General features: G+C 33.8%; 1 protein-coding gene across 1 annotated transcript in view; it reads right to left on the bottom strand.

The window, feature by feature from the left end:
* The window catches only part of PCTP (phosphatidylcholine transfer protein), a 49688-nt gene that overhangs the window by 20731 nt on the left and 13438 nt on the right, over nucleotides 1-15519 (bottom strand). Inside the window, exon 2 of the mRNA XM_003767967.4 lies at nucleotides 4188-4305. Within this exon, the coding sequence (XP_003768015.1) occupies nucleotides 4188-4305 (118 nt within the window). The remainder of the gene's footprint in view (nucleotides 1-4187; nucleotides 4306-15519) is intronic.

The raw sequence follows: 15519 nt of genomic DNA, 5'->3' as shown, positions 1-15519 counted from the left end.
GTTTAGGCAAAAAAAAAAAAAAAAAAAAAAAAAAAAAAAAGACGGGAAGTAATCACGACCTACAAGAAGAAAATAGACCTAATTAACTACATTTTGCTACAAGGTACTATAGGCAATGAAGTAATATCAATAACAAACATATATGTACTGAATAAAATAGCATCCAATTCTTAAAGGAAAAGTTAAATATATTATGGGAGGGAATAGATAACAATAGAAAACAAAACTTTACTAGTAGAGGATCTCAACTTTCACCTCTCAGTATTGAATAAATCTAACAATAAATAAATAAATAAAAGAAGTAGATGAAATAGAAATTTAGAAAAGTCAGATATGATGGATTTTTGGTGAAAGTTGAACAGAAATAAAAAGGAAAAGCCTTTTTCTCAACTATAGATGACATTTTCACAAAAACTGATTGTGTATTAGAACTTTAAAACCTCACAAACAAATGCAGAAAAAAGCAGAAATACTAAATGCATCTTTTTCAGATCATGATGCAATAAAAATTAAATTGAATAAAGAAGTAGGAGAGAAAGGGGATAAGAGAGTAGCATGTAAGATAATAGAATGGGAAGGAAAATCAAGGGAGGCAGTGGCCAGAAGCAAAACAGATTTTTGAGAAGGACTATTGTAAAATAGAGAAAAAGGAGAGAAAAGGAGAGATAGAAAGGAAAAAAGAAATGATGCATAGGGGGAAATAGGATAGAGGTAATCAAACTGTAAATGTGAATGGTCTGAATTTTTGAAATGAAGAATAAAATTTATTGAAAACTAAATAATCTGATTCTAAAGAATAAGTGGCTCAAGGAACAAATCATAGAAACAATCAATAATTTCATTAAGAGAATAGTAAAAATGATACACCATACCAAAATTTGTGAGATGCAGCCAAAACAGTACTTTGGGAGAAATTTATAATTCTAAATACTTACATAAATAAAATAGATAAAGAGTAGATCAATGAATTGGATGTGCAATTAAAAAAAAACTAGGAAAATCTATAATTAAACAACAAATTGGAAATACTAAAAAAAAATGAAAATAACTAAATAACTAAAACTAGGAGCTGGCTTCATAGGGGAAAAAACAATAAAATAAAAAAGGATTGAAATTGCAGATGACCCAATGGGCATTGAATACAGATATGTTACAGACATTCATTACCAAAAAGTATTTGTACAAAAGGTTTTATCAAAGATTCTGACCAGAAAAAGGGGGGATAATCTAGCTGTTCAGGAAAAATGAAAGATAGGAGATAGATAGCCAGGGTTATCTATACAGCCTATATACTCTGTGGAAAACATGTGGAAGGACATGGACAAGAGTCATCTAGAATGAAAGGGTTGAGATAAGGTGAAATGGGCTCTGATAGAGGCAATACTCACCTTACTGAGATCACAGATAAAAGTAGTTTCATAAAATCACAGGACTACACATTTAGAGTTATAAGGGATCCTCCACACTTAATACAAGTCAAGACATATAGAAAGTGTTTGCTGATAATTGTATAAGTCTGGAAAGGAACTTAAAATTATGCTAGGAAGGTCATCCAGTCCAATCCTCTCATTTGACAGATGGGAAAACTAAGGCACATAGTATCGAATGTGAGATTTGAGTTCAAGTTTTCATAATTCCAATTCCAGTGCTTTATCTCCAGGTTTCTTTCCTATTTTCTTCTTTAAATGTGTCTGCATGCAAAACACAGAAAGATAGAGGAAGGAAGAAAGAAAGGAGAGAGAAGAGAAAGAGAGACAGAGACAGGAGGGAAGAGAGAGAATAAGAAAAGGAAGGAGGAGAGAGAGAGAGAGAGAGAGAGAGAGAGAGAGAGAGAACACACAGGGAAGAAAGGAAGGATGGAGGAGGAAGGGAGAGAAAAGACAACAATTTGCAAGTCTTAAATGATGACCTAGTGAAAGGTATCTTTCAGTCCATCTTATCTCCAATTCAAGAATTTGAGGGGAAAAAAAATTTAAGAGTTCCTAAATAACATGATTTAAATGGTAGAAATAATGTGCCTCTCAGCTATTATATTAGCAAATCAGCTTATCTGATCTAATGTTTCAAAATTGTTACCCCATCTTATAGTAACTCTTACAGCCAGAGAGCCATAAAACAAGATTGTACTTTCAAACCTTGCCATGTTTAGAAACACATAAATCATGGAAAAGGGCCCTCATAACCATCATACCTTTGACTCTTTATTGGGAAAGATTCACTTATATGCTTACAAAACAATGAACAATACAATACTCACTCCAGGCCAACATCAAGCAAATGAAAGGATCTTTGGTCAGGAATATGGACAGTGTACAAGTATTCCCTCTCTCTTTAGCAAATTTGCCACATGAAAATCCAGATTTGGGGAATATGAATCAGAGGGAAATCTAGTTGGTTTATAGGAAGCTTCACGATGGCTTTCCTTTATGTAGGAAACTACCCAGAGGTCCTAAAATTTAATTCACCTCATACTAAAAATACATAAAAGGAGGTATACCTATATCATAAGTTTTTTTTTTTAAGAAAAGGAAGGGGAGGGAAAGGAAAAAAGGAAAAAAAAAAGAGAAAGAAAAAGAGAAGAGACATTATGAATGTGGGCACTTTTTCTGTTTTCTTTTGTCTTTCAGTTCCCAGTCCCAGACCTTGAAGGAGTTAAAAAATGTTTATTGAATTGAACTCAATACATGCAAGTTCTCCAAAGGAATTTTTAAATACAGATTACAGCATGAGATATTCCTTTTTCCTCTCTAGCTCCTACTGTTCTCTCCTCTCTCTTCCTATCCCCTAATAATCAATATGCTCTCAGAGATGGCATAGGCATTTTTTAATATAAATTTGAGTCAAATAAAGATAAATCTATACTATACCTCACCTCTCAAAAATCAAATATACTGATCAATTATAATGAATTTGGCTCTTTTCAACAAGGAGGTGATTCAGGCAATTCCAATAGATTTGTGATGAAAAAAGTTATCCATATCCAGAAAGAGAACTATGGAGACTGACTATGGATCAAAGTGTTTTCACCTTTTTGTTGTTGCTGTTTACTTCTTTCTCATGACTTTTTTCCTTTTGATCTGATTTTTCTTGCACACCATGACAAATATGGAAATATGTTTAGAAGAATTGTACATATTTAAGCTATATTGGATTACTTGCTGTCTAGGATATGGGGAACAGAAGTAGGAAAATCTGAAACATGAGGTTTTGCAAAGGTGAATGTTGAAAACAACCTTTGCATACATTTAGAAAAATAAAATACTATTTCATAACAATAATAGCTTTTTATTTTTCAAAATACATGCAAAGATAATTTTTAACATTTGCCCTTGCAAAATATTGTGTTCTAAAATTTTCTTCCCCTTTCCAATATAGGTTAAACATTTGCAATTATTCTAAACATATTTCCACATTTATCATGCTGTGCAAGAAAAATCAGATCAAAAGGAAGAAAAAATGAGAAAAAAAAACAAGCAAACAAACAACAACAACAAAAAGTAAAAATACTATGTTATGATCTACATTCAGTTTCCATAATCCTCTGTCTGGATGCAGATGACTCTTTCCACCACAAGGCTATTGGAATTGCCTTGAATTACCTCACTGTTGAAAAAGAGTCAAGTCCATCACAGTTGATCATCATGTAATCTTGTTGTTGTGCACAATGTTCTCTTGATTCTACTCACTTCACTTAGCATCAGTTCAGGTAAGTCTTTCCAGGCTTTTCTGAAATCAGCCTGCTCATCATTTCTTAGAAAATTATATTCCATTAAATTAACATATCATAACTTGTTGCCATTCTCCAACTGACGGGCATTAACTCAGTTTCCAGTTCCTTGCCACTACAAAAAGGGCTGCTACAAACATTTTTACACATGTGAGTTCTTCCCTTTTTTATGATCTCTTTGACATAGAGACCCAACAGAGACACTGCTGAATTGAAGGATATGCAGTTTTATAGCCCTTTGGGCAAAGCACCAAATTATTCTCCAGAATGGTTGGATCAGTTCACAAAAATACTATTTTTAAAAATCAAATATACTGTATTCCCTGGACAAACATAAATAGTTCTTGGATTTATCTGCCATTGGGGATTATATAAAGAAAATCTTGCTTCCATTAATATGGGTAATTGAGAGTAAACTATCTTTGGAGTAGTTTTAAAGTAAACTTAATACTCCACTCACCTTTAACATAGGAGTCCCATTGTTTTCTATATCTTAAATCCATATAGACATCTGCACACAGAGCTGGAGGGCAATTCTTGAAATCACCAAAGGCTTTATATTCAAAAAGTCCTGTTTGCTGTTAAAAAATAAACAAAATAAATAAGTAGACTACTACTATCAGAATGCCTCCTGCCAGGCATGATGCCACACAACTGTGATCTCTGATACTGGAGAGTCTGAGGCTGTTAGATCACTTGAGTTCAGAAGTTTGAGTTATAGTATAGATCTGGTATCCAGACTAAATCCATTAAAGTGATCCTCAAAAGCAGTGGTTGGGAAAGGAACATTGCTTCCAGGTTAACTAAGGAGGAGCATTCATCAGAAACAAATCAGGTCAGGTCCTCCATGCCAATAACCAGGCCTGTGAATTGTCACAGAACATCCAGACTAGGGAAAAAAAGAACTCAATCTAGTTTCACAACCCAATGAAATAGCCTCCTAAATGGATGGAAAGTAACCAGAAGGAAAATCATTACAGGCAAATGAGAAGCAAATGAGGCCACAACTTTATTTTACATTACCCCAAACCTCACCATTCTACATCAATTTCTCTGGATTTCTAGCTTTACTTTTTGGCATGGAAGTCCAAAATGTTGACTTCAAATCTCACAAATTAATTTTATTATTGAGAGATCTTAGAGTTTCAATATTTTATATGCTTTGGGGCAACAATCAATATATCAATCAATAAACTTTAAGTGCCTACTATGTGCCAACCATTATTGTAAGTGCTGGGGGTCATGCTGGAGATCCAAAAAAAGGAAAAGACAGTTCCTGCCATAAAATTGCTTATTATCTAAAACAGGGAGAAACAGCTAGAATTTATTTAGCTTACTATGTGCCAGGCACTGAACTAAAACACTTTACATATAATCTCATTTAATTCTCAGAACAACCTGGAAGGTAGGTTCTATCATTATCTTCACTGTACAGTTGACAAGGCAAATAAAGGTTGTGACTTTTCCAGAATCACACAGCTGTATCTAAAGCCAAATTTGAACTCAAGGTTTCCTGACTTCAATCCCAAAGCTTTATCCACTATACCACCTAGGTATTCTGAAAAAGAAAAAAAAAAAAAAAAACAAAAGAAAAAGAGTCTTCAAGATTCCTATATTTAGCCATGGTGTTTTATGGGCTGTCTCTGTCAATATGTTAATCCTGAGTCAGTTGTTCAGAATATTGTACTGTCTATTCAACATCCTACAATTCCCAATTTCTTCCTTGCTGGTAGTCTCATGGGTTCACACTTCTAACAAATAGAAAACTAATCTCCATGCAAAAGCACATATTAATAGACCATGTTGTTTGAATATGGTGACAGTTAGTGGATGAGGTAGGGGAAAACACTGCAATTGAATTCTTCAATAAGAAGGCAGGATAAAGGTACTGGAAGCAACAATAGAATGGGAAGCAAAAGAGCTGGATTGTATCAAATAGCTTTGGAGCTTAGGATAAGTCAATTCCCTCTTGAAGTCCCAGTTTCATAATTTTTTTTTAAATGAGGGGTTTGGACTAGTGAAGTAATTATCAGTCTGCAGATAGTGAACTCCTGTGGGATCTCAGAATTATTACAAAAGGCCCTTAAATTTAAATGTAGCATCCTTGCTCTGAACTATCTTCTCAACCTTGCAATCACAGGTTATCTCACATAAGGGAATGTATAGTATACCCTAGAGTCAGGGTACTCTCTGCTCCTTTAAATATAAAATTATACTACTTAAGCCCTATGAACATATAGTTCAATAGTCAAGAAGATGTAATTAGTTCAAATGAGCATGAATTTCTAGAAATAAAGTAGTAAGAATAATAGCTAAGAACATTTTCTCCATGAATCTAGAGTGCATGTAGCCTCAAATCTAAGCTAATGATTGATTTTAATTGATTTTTATCAATTATTTGATTGATCTTTATTGATAGAAGAAATAATTAATTTCCCAGTTAGAATGTAAATTTCATGGGAATAGGGCTTGTTTCTTTCATTTTATTTGGAAAATAGTGTCTAGCACACTGCTTGGAACATAGACATTTAATAAATATTTGCTGTTTGATTTATTGATGGATTGAGAGCTCCCCATATGAATCACAGCTCTGGTGTCACCTTTCTCCCCCAAAATTAAAGTTTTACTTAGTATTTTATGTGAATCATTTTGTTTAACCTTCACAAGACCCTTGTAAAGTAGGTATTACTATTATCACCATTTGATCTATGAGAAAACTGAGACTAAAAAATTCAGCAAACAGACCAGGACCTAGAGTTGGTTAGTGTCTCAGCTAAGAGTTTCCAAATTGCAAATCTAGCTCTTTAATCTGTCTGGCAAACAACTTCTTAAGACATATAGTCCCTCCCTATAATAATATAAAATTCAATCAAGAGACAGATATATGTACAGGAAAATACTTAAGAATTTAGACATGTGTATACATGTGCACGCATATGTGTATAAGTATGTATGCATACATATCTATCTGCATGTGTATGTGTGTTTGTATTATATGCATGTAAGTCTAGAGCAATATATTGATAAATAAACATACACATGTATCATAGGCTATAAAATTCACGTTTCTTTTTTTTTTAAATAACTTTTTATTGACAGAACCCATGCCAGGGTAATTTTTTACATTATCCCTTGCACTCACTTCTGTTCCGATTTTTCCCCTCCCTCCCTCCACCCCCCTCCCCCAGATGGCAAGCAGTCCTATACATGTTAAATAGGTTACAGTAGATCTTGGATACAATATATGTGTGCAGAACTGAACAGTTCTCTTGTTGCTCAGGGAGAATTGGATTCAGAAGATATAAATAACCCGGGAAGAAGAACAAAAATGCAAGCAGTTTACATTCATTTCTTAGTGTTCTTTCTTTGGGTGTAGCTGCTTCTGTCCATCTTTGATCAATTGAAACTGAGCTAGATCTTCTCTTTGTCGAAGAAATCCACTTCCATCAGAATACATCCTCATATAGAATCGTTGTTGAGGTATATAATGATCTCCTGGTTCTGCTCATTTCACTCAGCATCAGTTCATGTAAGTCTCACCAATCCTCTCTGTATTCATCCTGCTGGTCATTTCTTATAGAACAATAATATTCCATAACATTCATATACCACAATTTACTCAACCATTCTCCAATTGATGGGCATCCATTCATTTTCCAGCTTCTTGCCACTACAAACAGGGCTGCCACAAACATTTTGGCACATACAGGCTCCTTTCCCTTCTTTAGTATCTCTTTGGGGTATAAGCCCAGGAGAAACACTGCTGGATTTCAAAGAGTATGCACAGTTTGATAACTTTTTGAACATAATTCCAAGTTGCTCTCCAGAAGCTGGAAGTGTTCACAATTCCACCAACAATGTATCAGTGTCCCTGTTTTCCCACATCCCCTCCAACATTCTGCGTTTTATCTTTCCGCTGTCATTCTAGCCAATCTGACAGGTGTGTAGTGGTATCTCAGAATTGTCTTAATTTGCATTTCTCTGATCAATAGTGATTTGGAACACTTTCATATGAGTGGTAATAGTTTCAATTTCATCTCACAAGAGTTTCAATTATACCACTACCAAGTCAATGAAAGCTCTTTAGAGCAATGGCTCCCACCCTTTGGGGTTCTGATCACTCTCCATCAGCACACACACACACACACACACACACACACACATACACACCCCTCAGATTTCTTGTGAGGGGTCAGGGAAACCATCTGTTCACCCAGTATTTGTCACTACATCTCTTTAATCAATGGAGACCAATTGTACAATTAATGGGGAGGAGGAGAGAAGAAATGGAAATCTTTGAAATTTTTGCTATTAAAAGATATATTTATTCTTCAAAGACCTCTGCTCCAACAAGTATGTTCTTAAAAGGAGAACAATGTTCACGTTAACATTTAATACCTCCCAGTTATGTCTCTGACTTTCTAGATTTCAAGCCTTGCCTCAACTGCAAGCTAACTCTGGAATATACATCTCCCTTTTCCTTCATTGTTGAATTCTTCCCTGGGTGCATTTTGGGGAGGGGCCCAAAGTGGTTGGCCAACCTTCATTCCGCTCTGGGCAGATTTTTCAGATTTAAAAACCATGTATTACTCCCAATTATTTCACCCTCTAGCTCCCCCCACTTCACCACCATTCTTTGTACAGTTTCTTTTCATATATTGCGTTCCTCATTAGAATGCAAGCTCCTCGAGGATAGGGACTTTCTTTTTGCTTATATTTTTTTTCTCCAACACTTAGCACAATGCTTGGCTCCTTGCTTGTTGCCTGACTTTAATACACGCAAAGTACTCAAACACAGTCTTCACAATATGGAAGTATGTTGGAAGCAGATAATTGGAAGAGTAGATGCAAACAGGAAAAAATAAATGCACTCAAATCCCAAAAGGGAATTTTTGGTGTTGAGAAGATGTGAAGAATATGTGACTCACAGAGGGCTTTGCCATTTCTCTCTCTTCCAATTATCAACAAATAAGTGCTTCCCAAAAGTTCTGATCCACTGTAACTTGTTTTGACCTGCCAAGGAAGATAAATAATAACTAGCATGAACATAGCAATTTAGGGTCTTAAAGGCACATTACACAGATTATCTCATTTGGTTCTTATAACAATCCTGAGCTTAATACTATTCTTAATTTTATTTTGTAGCGGAGGAAACAGAGGCTGATAGTCATTAAGTGACATATATAGAATTACACATAAATATCTAAGGGAAGATTTTAACTCAGGTCTTTCTGACTTCAAGTATAGTGGGTTATCAATTTTGCCAATCAGATACTTCTATTTTTTTCTTGAATTCATTTATTGTTTATCATTCTCAAAAAAGACCATGATATCAGGAAGGTGATGCTATGACATGCAAGTGAACTGGATTTGAATGAAGGAGGGCTATTCAAGGTCATCAGCCTCATTTTCTCCTCCAAAGCCATCTGGGTCAAGTGGCTAGATATAGATTAGGATGACAGGAGATGAACCTAAGTGTAATGGGAGAACTTGGCCTAAAACAACTAAGTAAAGCCTTTAATAGCGAGGTAGCCCCTCTTTTTGCCACTCCCTTCAGTGAGTAAGGCTCGGTAAGAAAGAAATGAGGCAAAGAATAGCCTTTTAAAATTGATAGATTTTAAATAGGTAGATATATAGGCAGACAGACAGACAGACAGATAGATAAAAGATAGACAGATAGATAGATGTATATGTGCATACACACATATATGTATGTATGTATTTATAAAAGAATCTATATTGGAGGGGAAAACTCTAAGGATTTCTGGCCAAAATAACAATCACTATTTACATTCACTCTGGGTGATGGCCTGGGACCAAATCATAAGTGAATGATTATGAAATACAGATTTTATAGGCTACATCTCTTTTTTTTTTTTTTTGGAGACTTGGGGCGGGGGGGGGGGGGAGGACAGAGGCAGTTTCAGGAAAGCAATCAGGATTAGGTGATTTGCCTAGGGTCACATAGCTATTAAATTAAAGTTAAAACACTGTACTGTGCTTGTTTCCACTCAGGTTTCTAACCAGCATGAAAAATAAGAAATGAATTTTAAATTTCACTTAAGACATACAAAGGTCAAAACTTGCATCCTGGTAGCTGGCATCAGATTCCACTATCCTAAGCATGAATGGTACAAGAGTTCTAAAACTATAGAAGGGGCTAATTCGAGACTTGAGGCTCTTGTGGCTGAAATTCTATGGAATCTCATGTTTTTCAGTTCAAAGCAAGTGGAAAATAAGCTTGTTGGGAGCTGAAATGATTTTTTACCTTCATCTTTGTATTCACAGAAGTCTAACAAGTAGTACTTTAAAGTACATAGTAGATACTTCATAGTCATGTATTGAGTCTCAGTTTCTTCATCTGCTAAATAGAGATAATACACTACATACTTCACAAGATTGTTTAGGGGCCCAAATTAAAAATATATAGGATAGTGTTTTCCCCTTTGTTTAATAATTTTTTAGTCATGTACCCCATTTGAGGTTTTCTTGGAAGGGTTGTGGAATGGTTTTCCTTTTTCCTTCTCTGGCTTTTACAGATGAGGAAATTGAGGCAAATAATGTTATGTGACTTACCTAGGGTCCACAGCTAGTAAGTGTCTGAAGCTAGATTTGATCTCAGGAAAATGAGTCTTCTTGATCCCAAGCTCCTGTACTCTATCCACCATGCCAACTAAAAACTCACAGCTTTCTCTAGGTGCTCATAATTTTAAACTTGGAGATAGAGTCAAGATCTGTGATTGAATTAATCTAAGGAAGAGCATGATGAGAAAATACCCTTTACAAATGTAAACATCAGCATCCTCTTTCACTTATAATCTTAGAGAGTTGCCTGGAACAGAGATTAAGTAAATTTAAGAGAAGCAAGACAGATAATGGCTAGAGAGCAAAAGTGGGAGTTAGGAAAGCCTAGGTTCAAAAACATTAATTAAGTGACTTGCTGAGTCATACAGCCAGTACTGGATATGTTATGCACAATGATATCTGTCACAAAAGTAACACATTTAAAAAAATCAACAAAAGTAGTTAGGTGGCACACTAGATAAAACAACAGTCCTGGAGTCAAGAGGACCTGAGTTCAAATTCAGCATCAGATACTTACTAGTTCAGTGATCATATTCAAGTCACTTAACTATAATTGCCTTCAAAACAAACAAAAGACATTATTTCAGGTGAAGTAAAATACACATATCCTTAATTAAACCATTAAAAAACATTACTGTGTGTTTCATTTATAATGATGACTTAGCAATTACTTAGAGAAAGCTTATTGCTAGGTTTATACATAATAGTTCTAAAAGGAAGCCAATCCAAAAAAAAAAAAAAAGACACTTTCTTATAAATTAGATTTCTATACTCACAGCTTTTATCCCCCTAAATAATCCTCTGCAGCTCCCAGAAACAAGAAAGTTTCTGCTGATTTCCTTCCATTTCAATGGTTTATGTACATTTATGTTAATAATGAATCATACTTCTCAAAACCTGCTAATGGTCTGGGAAACCTTAATTTGTTTCAGAACAACTCATTTCTATTCCACTAGCAGGACAAGAGTCATCCTTATTATTCTTCTCTGGAGCTTTTCCAAGTTTCTAGAGACTTGGACAAGTAATAGATACACAGAAGAGAAAGTTAAGTGTCTCTGGGCTTAAAAGAAGCAGCTTTTTCTGCTTCATCCAGTCTCTGCCACTGAGCAGTGAGACCCAAACTGCATTGTCTAATTAAACCCAATTCAGTGCTTGGGATATACAAATATATTTGTTTTTGTTTTGTCTCTAAGGAGTGTCAGCCAAAAAGGATCTTCACCTCAATATTCCTGTTCCTCCATAACCCTTCTACAACCAGGACCACAATTTTATAAAACCACAGAAAAGAATTGGAAATTGGAAGGATACCCATCAATTAGAAAACAGCATATGATTGTGCTGGCATACTACTATGCTATAAGAATTAATGATCAGGAATTTTTTTTTAGAAAAACCCTTGAAATACTTGCATGAAATAATGAAGAATGAAATGAGCAGAACCAAGAGAATGTTGTACACAGTAACAATAATATTGTTCTAAGAATGACTTTGAATGAATGTCATTTTGATTATTATAAATACCCAAATTAGCTATAAAATATATGAAGATGCTCTCTTTATTCAGAAAAAACTGATAAACAGAAATATTTATAAAATAATTTTACTATATATATATGCATACACATGTATGTATGTATATATGTATATACACCTAGTTGTATCTAATAATAGCCATCTCTGGGGGGAGAGGAGGAGTGGGAAAAATTTACATGATTACTATATATTTTTTCTAGTAAATGTATTTATTTTTAATATACATTGTTATGAATCAATAGAGATCTGTGAGAGAGAAAAATCAGAGCAAAAGGGGGAAACCATGGGAGAAATTTAAAAAAATAGAAAAAAGAAGTGAACATAGCATTTATTGATTTGCTTTCAGTCTTCTTGGTTCTCTTTCTGATGCAGATGGCATTTTTCTGTCCAAAGTATAATAGGATTGCTTTGGATCACTGAACAGAGAAAAACCAAGTCTTTCATAATTGGCCATCACACATTCTTGCTGTAATTGTGTACAATGTATTCCTGGTTCTGCTAGTTTTATTCATCATCAGTTCAGGTAAATCTTTCCAGACCTTTCTTAAATTAATCTGTTCATCATTTTTTGTAGAACAATAATATTCCATTATCTTCACATATCACAATTTATTCAGCCATTCTCCAATTAATGGACATCTATTCATTTCCAGTTCTTTGCTACCACAAAAAGAGCTGCTACAAACATTTTTGCACAAGTGGGTCTTTTTCTCTCCTTTATGATTTCCTTGGGATACAGTTTTATAGCCCTTTGGGCATAGTTCCAAATTGCTCTCCAGAATGGTTGATCATTTCACAACTTCACCAACAAGGCATTAGTGACCCAATTTTCCCACATTCATTCCAATATTTATAATTATCTTTTGCTGTCATCTTAGTCAATTTAAGAGGTGTGAGATGGTAATTTAGAGTTGTTCTAATTTGCATTTCTCTAATCAATAGTGATTTAGAGCATATTTTCATATAACTAAAGATGGCTTTAATTTCATCATCTAAAAATTGTTCACATCCTTTGTCCAATTTTAATTGGGGAATGATTTGTATTATAAATTTGACACAGTTCTTTATATATTTTAGAAATGAGACCTTTATTAGAAATACTGACTATAAAGATTTTTCCTTGCTTTGTACTTTCCTTTTAATTTCGTTTCTTTTGGTTTTGTTTGTGAAAAATTTTTTTTAATTTAATGTGATCAAAGTTGTCCCATTTTGCCTTTCAGAATGTTCTCTAGCTCTTATTTAGTCATAAATTCCTCCTTTCTCCAAAGATCTGATAGGTAAACCATCCCTTCTTGTCTTAATTTGTTTATGTTATCACTCTTTATGTACAAATTATGTACCAATTTTGACCTTATTTTGGTATGGAGTGTGAGATTTAGGTCTATCTTGAATTTCTGACATATTACTTTTTGATTTTCCCAGCAATTTTTGTCAAACAGTGAGTTCTTATTCCAGAACCTGGATTTTGAGAGATTATCAAATACTAGATTATTATAGATCTTGATTATTGTGTCTATTCCACTAATCCACTCCTGATTTATTCTATAGTTTTAGGTTTGGTACTGCTAAGCCACCATCCTTTATATTTGTATTTTTTTGGTATTTGTACAATCTAACCAAAATGGATGAATATTTACAAAAGTATAAATTGCCCATTTTAACAGAAGAGGCAATAAATTACTTTAAAAGTCCCATTTTGGAAAAAAGAAATTGAATAAGCCATTAATGAAGTCCCTAAGAAAAATATCCAGGGCCAGATATATTTATAAGTGAAATCTAACAAACATTTAAAGAACAATTAATTCCAATACAATGAAAATCATATGGAAAAATAGGTAAAGAAGGAGTACTACCACATTTGTTCTATGACACAAATTTGGTATTGATACCTAAATCAGGAAAAGTCAAAACAGAGGGAAAATGTTACAGACCAATCTCCCTAATGAATATTGATGCAAAAAATTTAAATAAAATATTAGTAAAGAAATTATAGCAACTTATCAGGATGATCAAGTGGGACTTATACCAGAAATGCAGGGCTGCTTCAATATCAGGAAAACTATTACCATCACTGAACATACCAATAACAAAATCACCAGAAATCATATGATAATCTCAAAAATGCAGAAAAATTCAATAAAATCCAGTACCCATTCTTATTAAGTACACTAGAGAGCATAGGACTAAAGGGATCTTTCCTTAATAAGCAGCATCTATCCAAAACCAACAGCAAGCCTTATTTGTATTAGAGAAAAGCTGGATGTATTTCCAATAAAATCAGGGGTGAAACAAGGATACCCATTATCACCACTATTATTCAACATTGTACTATAAATGTTGGCTACAGCAATAAGAAAAGAAAAAGAAATTAAATCAATTAGAATAGGCAATAAAGAAATAAACTGGAAATAATTCACAGCTTTAGCAAAGTTGCAGGATATAAAATGAACCCACACAAATCATCAGCATTTCTATATATTACTGACAAAGCCCATCAGGAAGAGATAGAAAGAGATAGATTTAAAATTACTGTAAACAAAATAAAATACTTGGGGGTCTATGTGCCAAGACAAACTCAAGAACTATATGAACACAATCATGAAACACTTCTCACACAAATAAAGTCAGATCTAAACAGTTGGAAAAATATCAATTTCTCATGGATAAGATGAGCTAATACAATAAAAATGACAATTTTGCCTAAATTGGTCTACTTGTTCAATGCCATACTAATCAAACTGCCAAGTTTATAGAACTAGGAAAAAATAATAACAAAATTCATCTGGAAGAACAAAAAGTCAAAAATGTCAATTGGTTATTATTATATATTTAAAAAGGAAAAGCAAGTTGTACATAATAAATTTGAAGTACAATCCTATGTATTATGTTATGTTATAGAAACTGTTGTTTATTTCATAAATTTAATAATTAATTTATTAGTTAGAAATTGAATAAAACCATGGATGAGAGCATTTAGGCAACTTATAATTGTGAAAAGATCATTACTTATTTATCTTTCTTACCTTACCCAATACCTAACTCTGAAAATCAAGGGTAACTAATAGGTCTTTGTTGAATGGATAAATAAATGAACAAATGAACATAACAGTGACATAGTTAATCCACAAAGAGAAGAAGGTATTATGGTCCAGTGGAAAATGTGCTGCCGTTAGAATCAGAGGACCCGAGTTCATATTCTCACTCTCTCACTTACTATCTGAGTTACCATGAGCAAGTTATTCAATCTCTCCTTGAAACTTGGGAATTGATGCTGAACTTGCTGCAAAACCCACCATTTCTGAGTTCTGGAGATGACTTTTTGAAACCCACAAGCTGAAAATCCACAGACAACTATACTTCACCTAAATCAACATATAAATAAATATATATGTATATATATATTTACATATAGAGCTTTTTCCATATTTTTTAATCTCTTTGGTATACAATCTTAGTAGTAATATTGCCTAGGTTAAAAGGTATGCACAGTTTTATAGCCCTTTGGGTGTAATTTCAATTTGTTCTTCAAAATGGTTAGATCAAATCACAACTTCAACATGAGTGCATCAGTGTGACAATTTTTCATATCCCCTCCAACATTTGTCATTTTCCTTTTCTCTCACATTAGTCAATCTGATAGGCTTGAGATGGTACCTCAGTGAAAAACAAAAATA

Source organism: Sarcophilus harrisii, chromosome 4, assembly GCF_902635505.1.
Source record: "Sarcophilus harrisii chromosome 4, mSarHar1.11, whole genome shotgun sequence".
In the NCBI taxonomy this organism is placed as follows: Eukaryota; Metazoa; Chordata; class Mammalia; order Dasyuromorphia; family Dasyuridae; genus Sarcophilus; species Sarcophilus harrisii.
The sequence above is the reverse complement of the archived record's forward strand: the minus strand, read 5'-3'. Positions and strand labels throughout refer to the sequence as shown.